This window comes from Pollicipes pollicipes, unplaced genomic scaffold, assembly GCF_011947565.3.
Source record: "Pollicipes pollicipes isolate AB1234 unplaced genomic scaffold, Ppol_2.1 Scaffold_6052;HRSCAF=7182_pilon_pilon_pilon, whole genome shotgun sequence".
NCBI classification, from domain to species: domain Eukaryota; kingdom Metazoa; phylum Arthropoda; class Thecostraca; order Pollicipedomorpha; family Pollicipedidae; genus Pollicipes; species Pollicipes pollicipes.
The window spans coordinates 13,935,784-13,950,991 of NW_023596805.1; the positions used below are offsets into that span (position 1 = coordinate 13,935,784).

Consider the following 15,208-nt stretch of genomic DNA (forward strand, 5'->3'; position numbering starts at 1 on the left):
GTGTGTGTGTGTGTGTGTGTGTGTGTGCGTGTGTGTGTGTGTGTGTGTGTGCGTGTGTGTGTGTGTGGTGTGTGTGTGTGTGTGTGTGTGTGTGTGTATGCGTACGTGCGTGCGTGCGTGTGCGCGTGCGTGCGTGTGCGCGTGCGTGCGTGCGTGCGTGTGCGCGTGTGTGTAGCTGGGTGCGCCCCTGGCCTGACTGCGTGGCCCGACCGGGATGGGTCACGTGACGCAAACCGCAAAGCGCGCGTCTCCAGCAGCGGCGCTCACGGTCTAACCAGGCAAGGTCACGTGACCCGAGCCGCAGCACGCGCGCCGTGCGTGTCCGGAGCGCCAGCCGGCTCGCCAGCGACGCCCATGGCCGGACGGATGGCACCCTGGCCCGCCGCTATATCATATGGTGTCGCCGCACATACACCAGTCGTATAGTCTGGGTGACCAGATGACTCACCACACCCATGTTCGCTTGGTCCACCCACCTCCACGCTGTGAAAGACCTCACTGACCGGCAAAGCCGGCTGTGGTTCAGGCGTTCTTAAAGAACACAGTGGCCTTCCAAAACGCTCGTCCACTTAGTGCTTTTTATCAGTTTCTAAGTGAAGATGAGGTATGGCTTACATGAAAAAAATATTGATAATGAAGTGCTGGCACTTGCTTGCCAGAGCACTCCAGTAACTGTGTATGCGTGATGGTGTGTGTACTTATATGTTTGCGTGTGTGTCTTTATTGTTTTGAACCCATTGACTGCGTCCGTAATCGGGCATCCACTGAACTTGTGGACTGCTTATATGAGATAAATAAATAAATAGATGTGTTTGCTTGCCCATCACAGCTCTTTACTGAAGCTTTCGCGTGAGACCAGAACAGGAGACAATATGTCAGTTGGGAAATCATCCACAAGTGGCCATTGCTTTTATGCCGACATACGTGACGTATGGATGCCACGATTTAACTCCGCAAATTTTGCGGGGCACATTCACGCCTGTTTACCGTCAGGCTGCGCTAGTGTAATTGAACCAGGGCAGGGTCTATGCTGATAATGAATGCCTTTTATCCGTGGAAGCGCTCTTAAGGTCGTGAACGCCGATGTGTACACCTGGAATCCGAAGCCAACGGCTTTGCAGCGTCGGCAATCAAACCCAAGCCTCCTCAGCGGCAGGCCAACACTCCAACCTTTCAAACACTTACCACTGACAGTCTGTAGCTTGATCTTAACCCGGATGTGCATATGCACGCCTGGTTTGCAATACACACGCGTAATCTAACCGCGCGCCGCCGCATCACCGCATCACGCTGCAGCTGCTATCCGACACGCCGGCCGTTCCACTCAGCCCTGGCCGCTACTGGTGGACCGGGCTGATCGGCCGCGCCAGGCCAAGCAGACGTGTGGTCCAGCATCGCCTACCCCTCCCCACCCTCTCTCACTTCATCACGTGCGGCCGCAGCCGAAGTTCGGTAGGAGGATGAGAACGCGGCAAACAGGCAAAGAGACAGAGGCAGCCTCTGAGGCAGACAGAGGCAGAGGCAGACGAGGCAGAGAGGCAGATGCAGACAAGGCAGAGAGGCGGAGGCAGACGAGGCAGAGACAGAGGCAGACGAGACAGAGAGACAGAGGCAGACGAGGCAGAGAGCGCGGCAAACAGGCCGAGAGGCAGAGGCAGAGGCAGACGAGACAGAGAGCGCGGCAAAAAGGCAGAGAGGCAGAGGCAGAGACAGACGAGCACAGAGCGCGGCAAACAGGCAGAGAGGCAGAGGCAGACGAGACAGAAAGCGCGGCAGACAGGCAAAGAGGCAGAGGCAGAGACAGACGAGCAGAGAGCATGGCAAAAAGGCAGAGAAGCAGAGGCAGAGACAGACGGGCAGAGAGCGCGGCAAACAGGCAGAGAGGCAGAGGCAGAGGCAGACGAGCAGAGAGCGCGGCAAACAGGCAGAGAAGCCGATGCAGAGACAGACGAGCAGAGAGCGCGGGCAAACAGGCAGGAAGGCAGAGGCGGACGAGACGGAGAGCGCGGCAAAAGCACGCCCGTCGGACGAACTCTGCTCATTAGACGCACCACACACACTAAAGCGATCCATCTCTTGAGTAAACTCGGCAGCTCCCAAAAGGCAGTGCCGAACTTGATAAGGTGCTTCGACTTTCAATGGGTCCTCGAGACGCGAAATGGCACACAATCTAAGACCAGTTCATACAAAGAGAGCGCGCGGTTTCACGTAATTCGCCCAAATCAGAGTTCCACTCAACACCTCAAGCGGCGTGAGGGGTTACGGTTGCCGAGTTATCGCTGAATGACAAAACATTTGCGAAACGAAAGACTTGCTCATGACCACGTCCTCCAGATGAGCTATGATCCGCTCATCATAGAATAAACAAGCATGTCATGATCACATATGTATTTCAATGCATCACCTGGAAGAACCCAATATAAATACACAAACTCACAAACGTATAACTGACGCTGGTGACTTACCCTGCCGCCCCTCTCCCTCCCACTCCCTCAGACCGGTTATCACGTAACCACCGGCGAAAGGACTTTAGTCGCCAACGCACTCCACCAGACAGCCCCAACGCAGACAGCGGGCTACAGCACCGTCCTGCGACGGCCGAGCGGTGAGCTGGGGCGCGTCTGGAGCCGTCTCTGCTTGCCGGTCCGAGCCCGACAGCGGCTCGGGAGAGGGACAGCAGCGGCCGATGTGGCTTATCCATTCGCCACCGATACATCGCCACCAATTCGGGCATTTGGCAGCAGGCTAGCGACATGGGGCGCGGATTATGCTGGATACGGCCACGCCACACGCAGCACGGTAGCGGCGGCGTTATCGCCTCAGGCAGTCGGGTGTGCGCCAGATACACCCGTCCGCTGACGAGCCATGGTGGCCGGCCGTGTAAGACACACTATCCTGCCGGTCTGACGTCAGCCGGCGCTTGCCGCTCGCCGCATCAGATAGACTAGTGAGCCGGTGCGACGCCAGTGACGCCGCGCCGAGAGTGGGCTGCGGATGGGACCGGGCGCCGACTCCCGGCCGCCGCTGGTGTGCTCGGCTGAGGAGCACCGCTGACGCTGCGGTGTTCGGAGCTCCGCGGAGCTCCGCGGAGCTCGGCTACCGCGTGCCGGCGCCAGACGGGCGGCGCCGAACACGGACCCGGAGGCGGTGGTTCAGGCGCCTCTCCAGTGGTTTGGGCGGTAGGCACCGCTCCGGCCGGCGGGGAGGCATCGCTCCGGGAGGCGGGGAGGCACCGCTCCCGCCGACGGGGAGGCACCGCTCCGGCCAGCGAGGAGGCACCGCCCCAGCCGGTGGGGAGGCTCTGCTCCGGCTGGCGGGGAGGTACCGCTCCGGCCGGTGGGGACACACCACCCGACCGGTGAGGAGGCACCGCTCCGGCCGGCGGGGAGGCACCGTTCCGGCCGGCGGGGAGGCATCGCTCCGGGAGGCGGGGAGGCACCGTTCCGGCCGGCGGGGAGGCACCGTTCCGGCCGGCGGGGAGGCACCGTTCCGGCCAGCGGAGAGGCACCGCCCCAGCCGGTGGGGAGGTGCTCCGGCTGGCGGGGAGGTACCGCTCCGGCCGGTGGGGACACACCACCCCGACCGGTGAGGAGGCACCGCTCCGGCCGGCGGGGAGGCACCGTTCCGGCCGGCGGGGAGGCATCGCTCCGGGAGGGGGGAGGCACCGTTCCGGCCGGCGGGGAGGCACCGTTCCGGCCAGCGGAGAGGCACCGCCCCAGCCGGTGGGAGGCGCTGCTCCGGCTGACGGGGAGGCACCGCTCCAACCAACAGGGAAGCACGCTGCGGCCGGTGGGGAGGCGCTGCTCCGGCTGGCGGGGAGGCACCGCTCTGGCTGGCGGGGAGGCATCGCTCCCGCCAGCGGGGAGACACCGCTGCGGCCAGCGGGCAGGCACAGCTCTCGCCGTGCACCGGCGCCTGTACACACACGCCCGACAACACCAGGCGGCTGGCGCACCGGGCCGTGTTGGCTGGAAGCGACACCGGGCAGCAGCGGCAGACGGAAGACTACGGCGGTCAGCCGGTGAGTGTCACCCGCCAGCGGCTGCAGATACACGACTCTGACAGTCAACCCGCGCAGCGCCAGCGGGCCGCAGAGGCAGCAGCGGATGCGCGGGTATGGCAGTCCACCGGCGCACAGACGCCGAGGACAATGCGACTGGACGGCAGATAGGCCACTGTGGCAGACGCGCCTGGCCGTCACTGCCCCATCGCGTTAGACGGGCGGCCGAGGCACACCGTCACCGGATGGAGAGGCCGTACTTGCTGGTGACCTCGGGGCACAGCACGGAGGCGGCCGACAGCAGCAGCGGCACGTCGTTTGAGTCCACGTCCAGCACCTGCGGCGCGGAGGGGCAGCGGTGAGGACGAGAGATGGGACGGGAGCCGGACCCGAAACCAGCCGACATAGGCGGGGAGCCAGGACGATTGATACAGCCCGACACCAGGCGGGGAGCCAAGACCCTGACACAGCCGACACCAGGCGGGGAGCCAGACGATTGATACAGCCGACACCAGTCGGGGAGCCAGACCCCTCTGACACAAGCCGCACCAGGAGGGGAAGCCAGACGATTGATACAGCGACACCAGGCGGGGAGCAATACCCCTGGACACTAGCCGACACCGGGCAGGGAGCCGGACCCATGAAAACAGCTGGCAGACAAGGCGGGAGCCGACTTATGAAACAGCCGGCAGACCAGGCTGTACCCCTGGACACAAGCGACACCAGGCGGGAGCCGACCCCGACGCAGCCGAAACATACACCCAGTCTACGTAGGCCAGAATAAATCGCTTCGCCACATTACACAACGCCGCCGCGATACATGATCTGCCAACCAGCCAGTCACACAAACGCGGCAGGCGTGCGTGTGAGAGGCATGACCGCAAAGCCGGGCACGGTACGAAGCCGGCCGGGGACACGCGTCTCACCTCCGTCACCTCCCGCAGCGTGGTCAGACTGCTGGTGATCAGGAACTGGGCCAGCTCGGCGGCGCGCGACGTCACCAGCGCCAGCTGACTCTCCAGGTGGTGCAGCACCAGCGGGGCCGGCGCGCCCGTCTCCTGCGCACCAGACGGGCGGCGCCGGTCAGGGCGGCGGCGGCCGGTACAGAGGGGCGGCGAGTTCGGGGCCCGACGGGCAGGTGACGACACGACAGCCGTTGCGGCGACGGGTCAGCCGGCGCGGTCAGCGGTGGGCTCAACGGTGCCGCGCGTCCACCAGGGTCACCAGCCCCCCGGCACATGACACAGGTCGACACACGGCGGGACCCAGCCGACCACCGGGGTCATCATACCACCGGCACATGACACGGGTCGACACACGGCGGGACCCAGCCGACCACCGGGGTCATCATACCACCGGCACATGACACAGGTCGACATACGGCGGGACCCAGCCGACCACCGGGGTCCATCATACCACCGGCACATGACACAGGTCGACATACGGCGGGACCCAGCCGACCACCGGGGTCATCATACCACCGGCACATGACACGGGTCGACACACGGCGGGACCCAGCCGTCCATCAAGATCACCAGCCCACCGGCACATGACACGGGTCGACACACGGCGGGACCGGAGGATCGGCCGGCCCCAGGGTCGGAGACGGGCTCGCCTCTGGCATGGCGGAGTAGAAGCTGCACGGACACCGCGTCAGCTGATGCGGAGGTACGTACGGATGTCCGCTGATTCCCACAGCGACGGATACACTGATTATGAAGAGAGCAAAGAGCAAGTAAGATTCCAAGTGTGATCAGACCATGTGTCGCGCTTTTCCACCAACAAAGCGGCCGCTTTCCGCTTCACTCCGCTCTACGGTCTCTAGCTTTCTGCTGTTCAGTATCAGCATTCGCTCGCTCCCACCGTGCATTCTGCGCAGTGACACTCTAATAAATCCGTGCTTTCTTCGTCGAGATGTGGACACATCGCGAACGCGAGCAGGGTGAGATTAGGCAGAGTGGCGAGCTGGGAGCGCTGTACGCGGTGAACGGAGCGACGGAAAGCTCGCGCCGCGGTTCGTCCGCCAGCAGCGGGACATAAGTGTCGTGTGTGTGTGTCGTGTGTCGTGTGTGTGTAATCACGTCCACATCAGCAAGGCGGAACATAAGTGGCGTACCAATCGTCCACATCAGCAAAGCAGAACGTAAGTGTCGTGCCATTCACGTCTACATCAGCAAAGCAGAACATAAGTGTCGCACCATTCACGTTCACATCAGCAAAGCAGAACATACGTGTCGTACCATTCGGGTGTACCATCATCAGCACAGAACATACGTGTCGTATCATTCACGTCCACATCAGCAAAGCAGAATATAAGTGTCGAACCAATCACGACAAGAGCGGCAGAACCGACCTGTGAATTATGCAATCAAGATCATATGGGGAAGTATGCCCGATATATTCATAAAGGTGTTACACTACCCCATGCTGCAGGGTTTCCAGGGCATTATTACCTAACATTCTGGTTACAGGAGTGAAATGTCTTACATTTTTTGAGTTAAGAGTGTCCATCTTTGGGGCATGCTTCAAAAATATACCCTAATAAAGCCTCAGCACCAGTTACGTCTGATAACAGCGTTGCGTTAATCTATCAACAGCGCTGCAGCACCATCAAGACATAAAAGGCTATTGATTTTGATAATTTTCCAGTCCAAATTGCGCTGTCAACGCTCTGCGAAAACAATACGCTTCTTCTTAGCAGTTGCAGCAATCGCTGTTGTCATGACAACCGCCGTGACACCTCCACCGGTGCGAAAAAAGAGCGTTTGTGATTGGTCTGGCAGGCAGCAATCGCCTACTACCGAGAAACGCATCGATTGAAGTCTGAACCAGCAAGCCATTACGGTCATGTGATACTCCCATTCCCAAAGCCAAAGTGCGCCTTGAAAGGAGCCATTGTGCTCAACGCCATTGGAAAGAAATCACAGCCATGGTATAGCGTTTCGTTGAATTCGCCGGATAATACCTTCATGTTCGCACAATTAATTGCCGAAGCAGATTGTTTTAAGCCTTCGTAGCAATTATTACATAAACAATTAGACGAATTAGCGTCTTGCAAAACTTAAAGAGCACACGTTGGAAAAAGCAAGGCAAATGAAATGCATTACTTCCATCGAAGTGGGGACGGAATCCAATGAGATTTCTACTCCACAAGCGGCCACTTCAAATCGAACTCCCGAGTTATTCAGAAGAAATTCCAGAAACTGGTATCACTGATCAAATCGCACACACTTGATATAACAAGAAGTGAAAAGTACAAAAAGGCATGCTCCCTTTAAAAGGTCTAAATAAGTTTTTACGACGCTGAGGGTACACACAAGCTGCTTTCCAGTTGCACCCGCAGGCAGCTTGTGACCGCGTCTGGGCTGGGCTAGGAGGGGAGGGGAGGGGGAGGGGACTCACGTGAACCCGGCAGACCGACTCGACCAGGGCGGAGACGAGCGGCGAGAAGACGACGCTGAGACCGCGGGCGCCCGCGCGGTCCACCAGGAACGCGTGCGACGACAGCACCTCCACAGAACTGAAACAGCCGGCACGGCAGGGTGACGGCAGGAGCGCAGCGAGTGCACCGTCCGTCAGGAAGCAGCGGGGACCGGTCCCATCGGGCGGCAGCAGGTCACGTACCCGTCCGTCAGCGCCAGCTCCCACCCGGTCCCATCGGGAGGCAGCGGGTCGCGGACCCGTCTGTCAGCGCCAGCTCCCACCCGGTCCCATCGGAAGGCAGCAGGTCGCGGACCCGTCTGTCAGCGCCAGCTCCCACTCGGTCCCACCGGGCGGCAGCGGGTCACGGACCCGTCTGTCAGCGCCAGCTCCCACTCGGTCCCGCCGGGCGGCAGCGGGTCGCGGACCCGTCTGTCAGCGCCAGCCCCCACCCGGTCCCATCGGGAGGCAGCGGGTCGCGGACCCGTCTGTCAGCGCCAGCTCCCACCCGGTCCCATCGGGCGGCAGCAGGTCACGGTCTCGTCTCCCCGGCTGTGACGTCACACTCACCAGGCGTCGGTGTCGGCCAGCACGCAGGTACACTCCTCGCCAGCGCACGTGGCCGCCTGCAGGTCGTGGCGCAGGCGCGACTCCCATGCCTGGCAACACGGAGCCCGTGTCAGAGGCTGGACACACGGGAGCCCGCATCAGACAGAAAACAAGCTGGGCGAATGTCAGCACCGAAAAACTTACAAACGGGTGCCAATACCCGAAAGCACGCTGCGCGGGAGGCTTGTTCTATGGCACACGATGACGGCGTCCGTATCACCGAAACCGGCTGTCCGAGAACACGTCACGTTGATGAGTGCCAGCAAAGGCAGTGTTACAGTCAGTGCGAGAACACCCAGCGCCGGTGCTAGGGAGCACGGTGCGCGGATTCCACGCGTCAGCGAACACGAGGCCGAGTCGCCAAACACACCCAGCGCCGCTCCGCACACGCGACGTCTTCCCCGCGATCGCGATGCGGTAAAGCCTGCCGCAGTGAAGCACCATGTGACGTGACAGGAACCGAGGTGGTGTGACACGCCTCCAGCTGCTGGGGTTAACACGCCCTGCCGGCCGCGACAGGCGACGGATCGGGCCGAGGTCACGCTCCACCCGGCCAGGCGCCGTCCCTGCCCCTTCTCCGACAGATCAGGTCACCCCGAGTTTTGCTTACTGTCATGTCCACTGTCATGTCCAGAAGCATCGGGAGGTGGGTCAGATCCGGGCGTCACTGCCCTGTCCATTAGCATCGGGAGGTGGGTCAGACCCCGGCGTCACTGCCCTGTCCATTAGCATCGGGAGGTGGGTCAGATCCCCGCGTCACTGCCCTGTCCATTAGCATCGGAAGGTGGGTCGGATCCCGGCATCACTGCCCTGTCCATTAGCATCGGGAGGTGGGTCAGGTCTCGGCATCACTGCCCTGTCCATTAGCATCGGAAGGTGGGTCAGATCCCGGCATCACTGCCCTGTCCATTAGCATCGGGAGGCGCTGGGCGCAGTCATCAGCCACCGGTCATCGCCGTTAAAGCACCGCCAATCAGCTAATAACGTGACAAAATTCTCAGCCTCTCAAGTATGAACGTTGCTACTATTCCCATCAGCCTGCGTTCCCGAACGCAATGCCCTCCACGACCGGACAGATTTAGATGGGAAAAGTAGGTCTGGAGCGGCGACCGTCGAGAAGTTTGACGCACTCAGCAGCAGTATGACGTCAGCAGACGGACCTCCGACGCGAACATCATATAGCCTGGGGCTAGGTGTGCGCGTTCAACACGTACCACAAATCACTCAGGCAAAAGGCCATTACACCTGACGCTAGAACGCTCAGATGGCAGGCAAGTACACCTGGTTCCAGGACGCTTAGGTAGCAGGCAAGTACACCTGGCTCCAGGGCGCCAGACTGGGAGTCTGTTTTCGAAGCCGGGCGCGCCTGGGCGCCGTTTCAGCGTCGTCACGCTCGGCTGGGCGTATCGCTCGGCCCGAGCCGTTATCAGCGGCCGCGCAGCCGGCGGAGCATCGGCGACGAGACGGGCGCAGGCGTACGGTGATGACGCCCGCCGCTGCCGCCGCCGGGGCCGAGGCGTCACCAGTCGGCGCTCTGTACAGAGGACGTCCCGAGCGTGGCGTATGGTGATGACGCCTCACTGCCGCCGGGGCCGAGGCGTCACCGATCAGCGCTCTGGACAGGGACGTCCCGAGCGGGGCATGTGGTGACGACGCCTCACTACCGCCGGGGCCGAGGCGTCACCAGTCGACGCTCTGTACAGAGGATGTCCCGAGCGTGGCGTATGGTGATGACGCCTTACCACCGCCGGGACTGAGGTGTCACCAGCTGGTGCTCTGGACAGGGGACGTCCCGAGCGTGGCGTACGGTGATGACGCCTCACCGCCCCAGGACGGAGGTGTCACCAGTCGACGCTCTGGGCAGACGGCGTTCCGAGGGCGCTCCGCCGACGCTCCAGGGACGCCCAGAGCCTGCACCTGCTGAGCGTTTGTCTGGGCCGATATGACAGCTGGATTCTGACCTGAAGCCTAGCCGTTACCAACCCCTAACCAGCATAAGCCTGTCCCATCACTTAACAAAGGACTTTTACATCTCCATTCTATTCTGGGCCTCAGCTCTCCGACGTAAGCGCCTGCTCGGGGTTCAGTGTCCTCCGACCCACACATCATCAATGCAAGATTCACGTACGCATCTCAGGGCTTTCAGCAGGACGTCTCGTGCGGCGTGGGACGAGCAAGGTTAGAGCAGATTCGAGAGCTGTCCGATATTGTGGAGATGATGTCGAAGACACTATGCTGATCGGGCCAGGCACCTTCAACCATCGATGCTGATGGGGCCAGATACCTTCAACCATCGATGCTGATGGGGCCAGACACCCTCAACCATCGAAGCTGATGGGGCCAGATACCTTCAACCATCGATGCTGATGGGCCCCGACACCTTGTAGCTGGCACATTCACCTCCTCCGTGCCGTCAGCTGAGTTGTGGCTGGCACATTCGTCTCCTCCGTGCCGTCAGCTGAGTTCTGGCTGGCGCATTCACCTCCTCCGTGCCGTCAGCTACACCTCTTTATCCACTCTTCATCGCGTGACGTCTGCACGCATTAACCCACACCTGTGCCAGCACCACTGTCCGTTTTCTGTCGCGATCTCTCTCGTCCCGTGCCAGTGTGACGTAATGCTATCAAGGTCTTAGCCTGGTTTGATCTTAAGTTCTTCAGTTTTTCACGAATTAAAAATTGTAATTTTTTTAATTAAAAGGGGTATGAAATCGTGGTGATATTCCGAGTGACGGGAGAGCCAGTGTGATCAAATGGCTTCAATGTCGATGGCTTACAACGCACACCGCACAGCATCTAAAGCACCGGACTTTCTTTCGCTGCCAACGCAACTTTCAATGAGTAGTTACAAATACATCAGCTCCAACACACATCAGCTTCCAGAGCGCGTAAAGGCCGAGCCCGGCCGGGCCGTCTCACCTAATTTGATCTTGTGTCATGAAGGCCCGGTCTGCCTGCAGCCTCGCGCGTGACAAATGACGCCCCAGCACATTAATCCTAGCTCTTGCAGTTCGGGACAATTTCATGCCTGCCGATAGCGCAACGTACGCTATAGGACAGAAATTCCTCCGCGAGCAATTTCTTTCCAAACTTATTCAAACTGTGGCACCATGCGGTATTACTAAGTAGACCTGGCATGTCACTGTCGATGATAATGCCAGTTGTTCATGCGACTAGCCTTTTCATTTTAACTGAAGCAGAATTGCCATTTTCCCAACTGCAAACATGCGTCGTCTATCATAACACGCCGCAGCTTCGTGCAGTGTACATGGTGAACGCATAGTTGCAAGGCGAGTTTCTGTACATTATACATGGTACATATTGTTGAACGAAAGGCGTTATCCGCGGTCACGGTCAAAAATCGTCCCTGAAAGTATCTAAAAAATATCAAGAGGCAACACCGCGTGAGGCAAAGCAAGACTTCACATTAGCACTTTACATTAGCTTCACATTACCTTCACATTAGCACATGCGCCGCTTTTGCGTTATTTTCGCGGACGGTGTCAACATATAACTGCAACAACAAAAAATTGAGGGGAAGGCAAGAGAGAATGGCACAAGTGACCATTGCCGTAAAAATTGTAAACGCTTTAGGGGTGATAGAGACCAGTGGTCTACAATCCATTTGCCTGACAAATAAACAGTGAATACGTGATTGGCTGTGCTGCTTCGACAGCGCTGTCGCACGCTGTTCCCAGCGGTGTCAGGAAAACCGCTGCACAAACCACACATACTAGACGAGGGCTTCAAGACGTGGACTTATTACAGGTCAGCCTCGTGACGTAAGATGCACCATGCAGTTGAAACACTATGCACCAATCGATCCCCGTTCTATCTTCGGGCGAAAACGTTGCTTAACGCAAAACTATTCGACTTGTTTGGATCATTTTTTGAAGATTTCTGCTTCCACTAAAAATACGATTTTGTATTTGCCTATGCAAGTGAGATTACAACGCAAGTAATAACAAGTTAACGAAAAAAATTGCAAAAAGGGAAAGCTGGAAATCCCCGAGTGTGCGGTGGCCCGTGTGGTCCCAATCACTTGAGGGAATTGGCCCGTGTGGTCCCAATCACTTGAAGGGATTGGACCTGTCAAATGTCTTCTAAATTTTGTTTTCCTCCGTCGTAAAAGTCTGATTACGAACGACTGTTTTTCAACCCCACCGAAGCCCCAGCGCTGGAATCCATCGGTATGTTACCGAACCATCGAACGTTCCTTCATCCGTTTGTCTCCGGCAGTACCTCGTAACGTTACGAACCTAGGCGTGTATATAATGTAAACGCCACTTGTGGGTCTTCCTTCCCCCCCCCCCCCCCCAGAACTCACTTAAACTGTGCAGAATTAATTAAGCGCAACGAGGAAACTCCTCGTTAAAAGATGTCGCATGGGTCGGGTATTTAATGGGGATGTCGCAATCTATGTTTGGAAGACCTTTATCCTTCACCCTCACTGGCATTCACAAGTACTGCCGCGACGCTCATCAGTCCGTAAATGTTAGAAGATGGTAACACGGATCCATCGATATCCTACCGAAAGCAGTACTAAGTCGGCAATGGTAGTCCCACCCTTAGCTGGTTGCCAGCTGATCACTACGGCTAAAGGCCAGCCGAGTAGGCCCTCCCTCTGGGACCCACAGACTGCGCCTCTGGTCCGCCAGTCCCCACGGCGGCTCCTCGGCTCTAACCCGTTCAGTGGCGTTCCCAGACGAATCTCTGTGAGCCGGCGCCCAATAAACCCAGCGGCGACGCTTATTGGATAGGACGCCGCGGCGGCGCGACGGGTGCCCCTGTCAGCCCGATACAGTGGTGTGGGGCGCCGGCCAGTCCAGAGAGGGCAGCACCATCGTCAGCAATGTGGCCCGGTCTGCCCGATACAGTGGTGTGGGGCGTCGGTCAGTCGGGAGATGGCAGCACCATCGTGATTGGTGTGCCCAGGTCCGGCGGCGGGCGGAGCTCACCGCACGCGTGTCGCAGCCCCACAGCGGCATGTCCGGCACGTAGGTGGCGCCACCACCTCCCAGCGACGCCCACGGCGCCATGTACTGGCGGCCTGGTCCGCCGCGGCCGGTTTCCAGCAGCGACATCTAGCGGAAGATATCATAACATCACCTTTTCGACATGTAACCAGGGTCGTTCCCCACACCGGAACAACGTAGAGGGCAACATGGCACGCATTTCCGATTTTATGGTTCCGTTCGTACCAAGAGCGCGCAGTGTCGGTATGGACTTCAGCATAAATCTACACAGGCAAAGCTGTTGACCGTACCACCACAACCGTTCGCCATTATGACTGATTAATAACCACACGTCAGGACAGCAGAAACCCACACAGTGATCTCCTGAGCCATGGCACTGGCACTGTCTCCGGAGCCGCCTGGCGGCCGCGGCCTGCCACTGACCTGTCTCCGGAGCCGTCCGGCGGTCCGCGGCCTGCTACTGACCTGGCTTCGGAGCCGTCCCGCGGCCCGCGGCCTGCCACTGACCTGCCTCCGGAGCCGTCCGGCGGGCCGCGGCCTGCCACTGACCTGTCTTCGCTTAGCTCCGCGGCCCGCGGCTGCTCTGACCTGTCTCCCGTAGCCGCCTGGCGGCCGCGGCCCTGCCACTGACCTTCTCCGGAGCCCCCCCCCCCCCCCCCGGTCCGGCGGCCCGCGGCTGCTACTGACCATGTCTCCGGAGCCGTCCCGCGGCCATCGGCCCTGCTTACTGACCTTCTCCGGAGCCGTCCCGCGGCCCGCGCCTGCCCTGACCTGGCTCCTATCCGTCCGGCGGCCCGCGGCCTGCAACTGACCTGTCTCCGGAGCCGTCCGGCGGCGGCCGCCGGCTCGGAGCAGCGGCACAGTTTGCAGCGTGCCGGCGGCGCCTCCGGCTGGGTCAGCACCGAGACCGGCGGCGACGGCGGCGTACCGTCCGACAGGTGGCGCGGCTTGCGGCCGGCCCGGCCCGGCGGCGGCTGGGAGAATCTGACCGGCAAGGAGGAGGGTCAGCGGAGCAGGGTCAGCAGCGGAGGAGGGTCGCCGGCGGAGGAGGGTCACCGGCGGAGGAGGGTCAGCAGCGGTGGAGGGTCAGCAGCGGTGGAGGGTCAGCAGCGGTGGAGGGTCAGCAGCGGTGGAGGGTCACCGGCGGTGGAGGGTCAGCAGCGGTGGAGGGTCAGCAGCGGAGGAGGTCAGCGGCGGTGGAGGGTCAGCGGCGGTGGAGGGTCACCGGCGGAGGAGGGTCAGCAGCGGTGGAGGGTCAGCAGCGGTGGAGGGTCAGCAGCGGTAGGAGGGTCAGCGGCGGTGGAGGGTCAGCGGCGGAGGAGGGTCAGCGGCGGTGGAGGGTCAGCGGCGGAGGAGGTTCAGTGGCGGAGCAGGGTCAGCAGCGGAGGAGGGTCAGCAGCGGAGGAGGGTCAGCAGCGGTGGAGGGTCAGCAGCGGAGGAGGTTCAGCAGCGGTGGAGGGTCAGCAGCGGTGGAGGGTCAGCGGCGGAGGAGGGTCAGCAGCGGTGGAGGACCGTAGCGGAGGAGTGTCAGTAGTGGAGAAGGGTCAGCGGTGGAGGAGGGTCAGCGGCGGAGCAGGGTCAGCAGCGGTGGAGGGTCAGCAGTGGAGGAGGGCCAGCGGTGGAAGGTCACTAAGAGCTTAGGTCAGCCGACTGACCCAAGCCACTGCCGGGGGCAGAGTCACCTCGAGCTGGGCCAGCCTACTGACCCCGCACGCAGACGGTCGGCAGGGCGGTCTTATGGAGTCACACCCAGCACCAGCCCGGTCCCGTCCCGTCCCGGCCAAACAGTCACGATCAGATCTCACCAGTGACTCACTGTTGAAATCGTGCCCACCTGCTGGGAGCGACGGGCTTGTCGTGGCACATTTCATTTAAAGGGAGTGTCCAGCCTTTATGGCACTTTTTTAATATCTCGAGAAACCTCAGGACCAGTTAGTCTAATAATAGCGCTGGGTAGTGCCACTACAGCACCGTTAAGAAATGATAAGGATAAGAATTTCAAGTTATTTTCGAGTCCAAGTTACGGTGTGAACGCTTTGTAACAGCACTTCGCTTCATCGCTGCAGTCGCGACCACCGTCATCATTGACAATCATCGTGCACACCTCTACTGGTGCGAATAAAAGCACGTTTGTGATTGGCCCAGCATGTAGCAAGGGCTTGTTACCGAGAAGCGTTGTGGTTAAGTTTGAGCCAGTGCGCCAC

General features: G+C 60.1%; 1 protein-coding gene across 1 annotated transcript; it reads right to left on the bottom strand.

Annotated features, from left to right (window-relative positions):
- Nucleotides 1–3,791: 3,791 nt before the first annotated feature.
- On the bottom strand, nucleotides 3,792–13,152 carry LOC119104804 (folliculin-interacting protein 2). Its single transcript, XM_037228524.1, has 5 exons — nucleotides 12,987–13,152; nucleotides 7,991–8,079; nucleotides 7,403–7,520; nucleotides 4,927–5,058; nucleotides 3,792–4,337 (listed from the first exon to the last, which is right to left on the bottom strand). Exons 1-5 carry the CDS (start codon nucleotides 13,110–13,112, stop codon nucleotides 4,239–4,241), a joined length of 564 nt encoding a protein of 187 aa, XP_037084419.1. The 5' UTR covers nucleotides 13,113–13,152; the 3' UTR covers nucleotides 3,792–4,238.
- Between the last annotated feature and the right edge of the window lie 2,056 nt (nucleotides 13,153–15,208).

Excerpts from the sequence above, each read along its gene's own strand:
- LOC119104804 (XM_037228524.1), bottom strand. The coding sequence starts at position 13,112 with ATGTCGCTGCTGGAAACCGGCCGCGGCGGACCAGGCCGCCAGTACATG. Across the intron at positions 8,080-12,986 it reads GGGGCTGCGACACGCGTGCG|GCATGGGAGTCGCGCCTGCG; the intron begins GTGAGCTCCGCC and ends CCGTGTTGCCAG. Across the intron at positions 5,059-7,402 it reads AGTCGGTCTGCCGGGTTCAC|GAGACGGGCGCGCCGGCCCC; the intron begins GTGAGTCCCCTC and ends TCTGGTGCGCAG.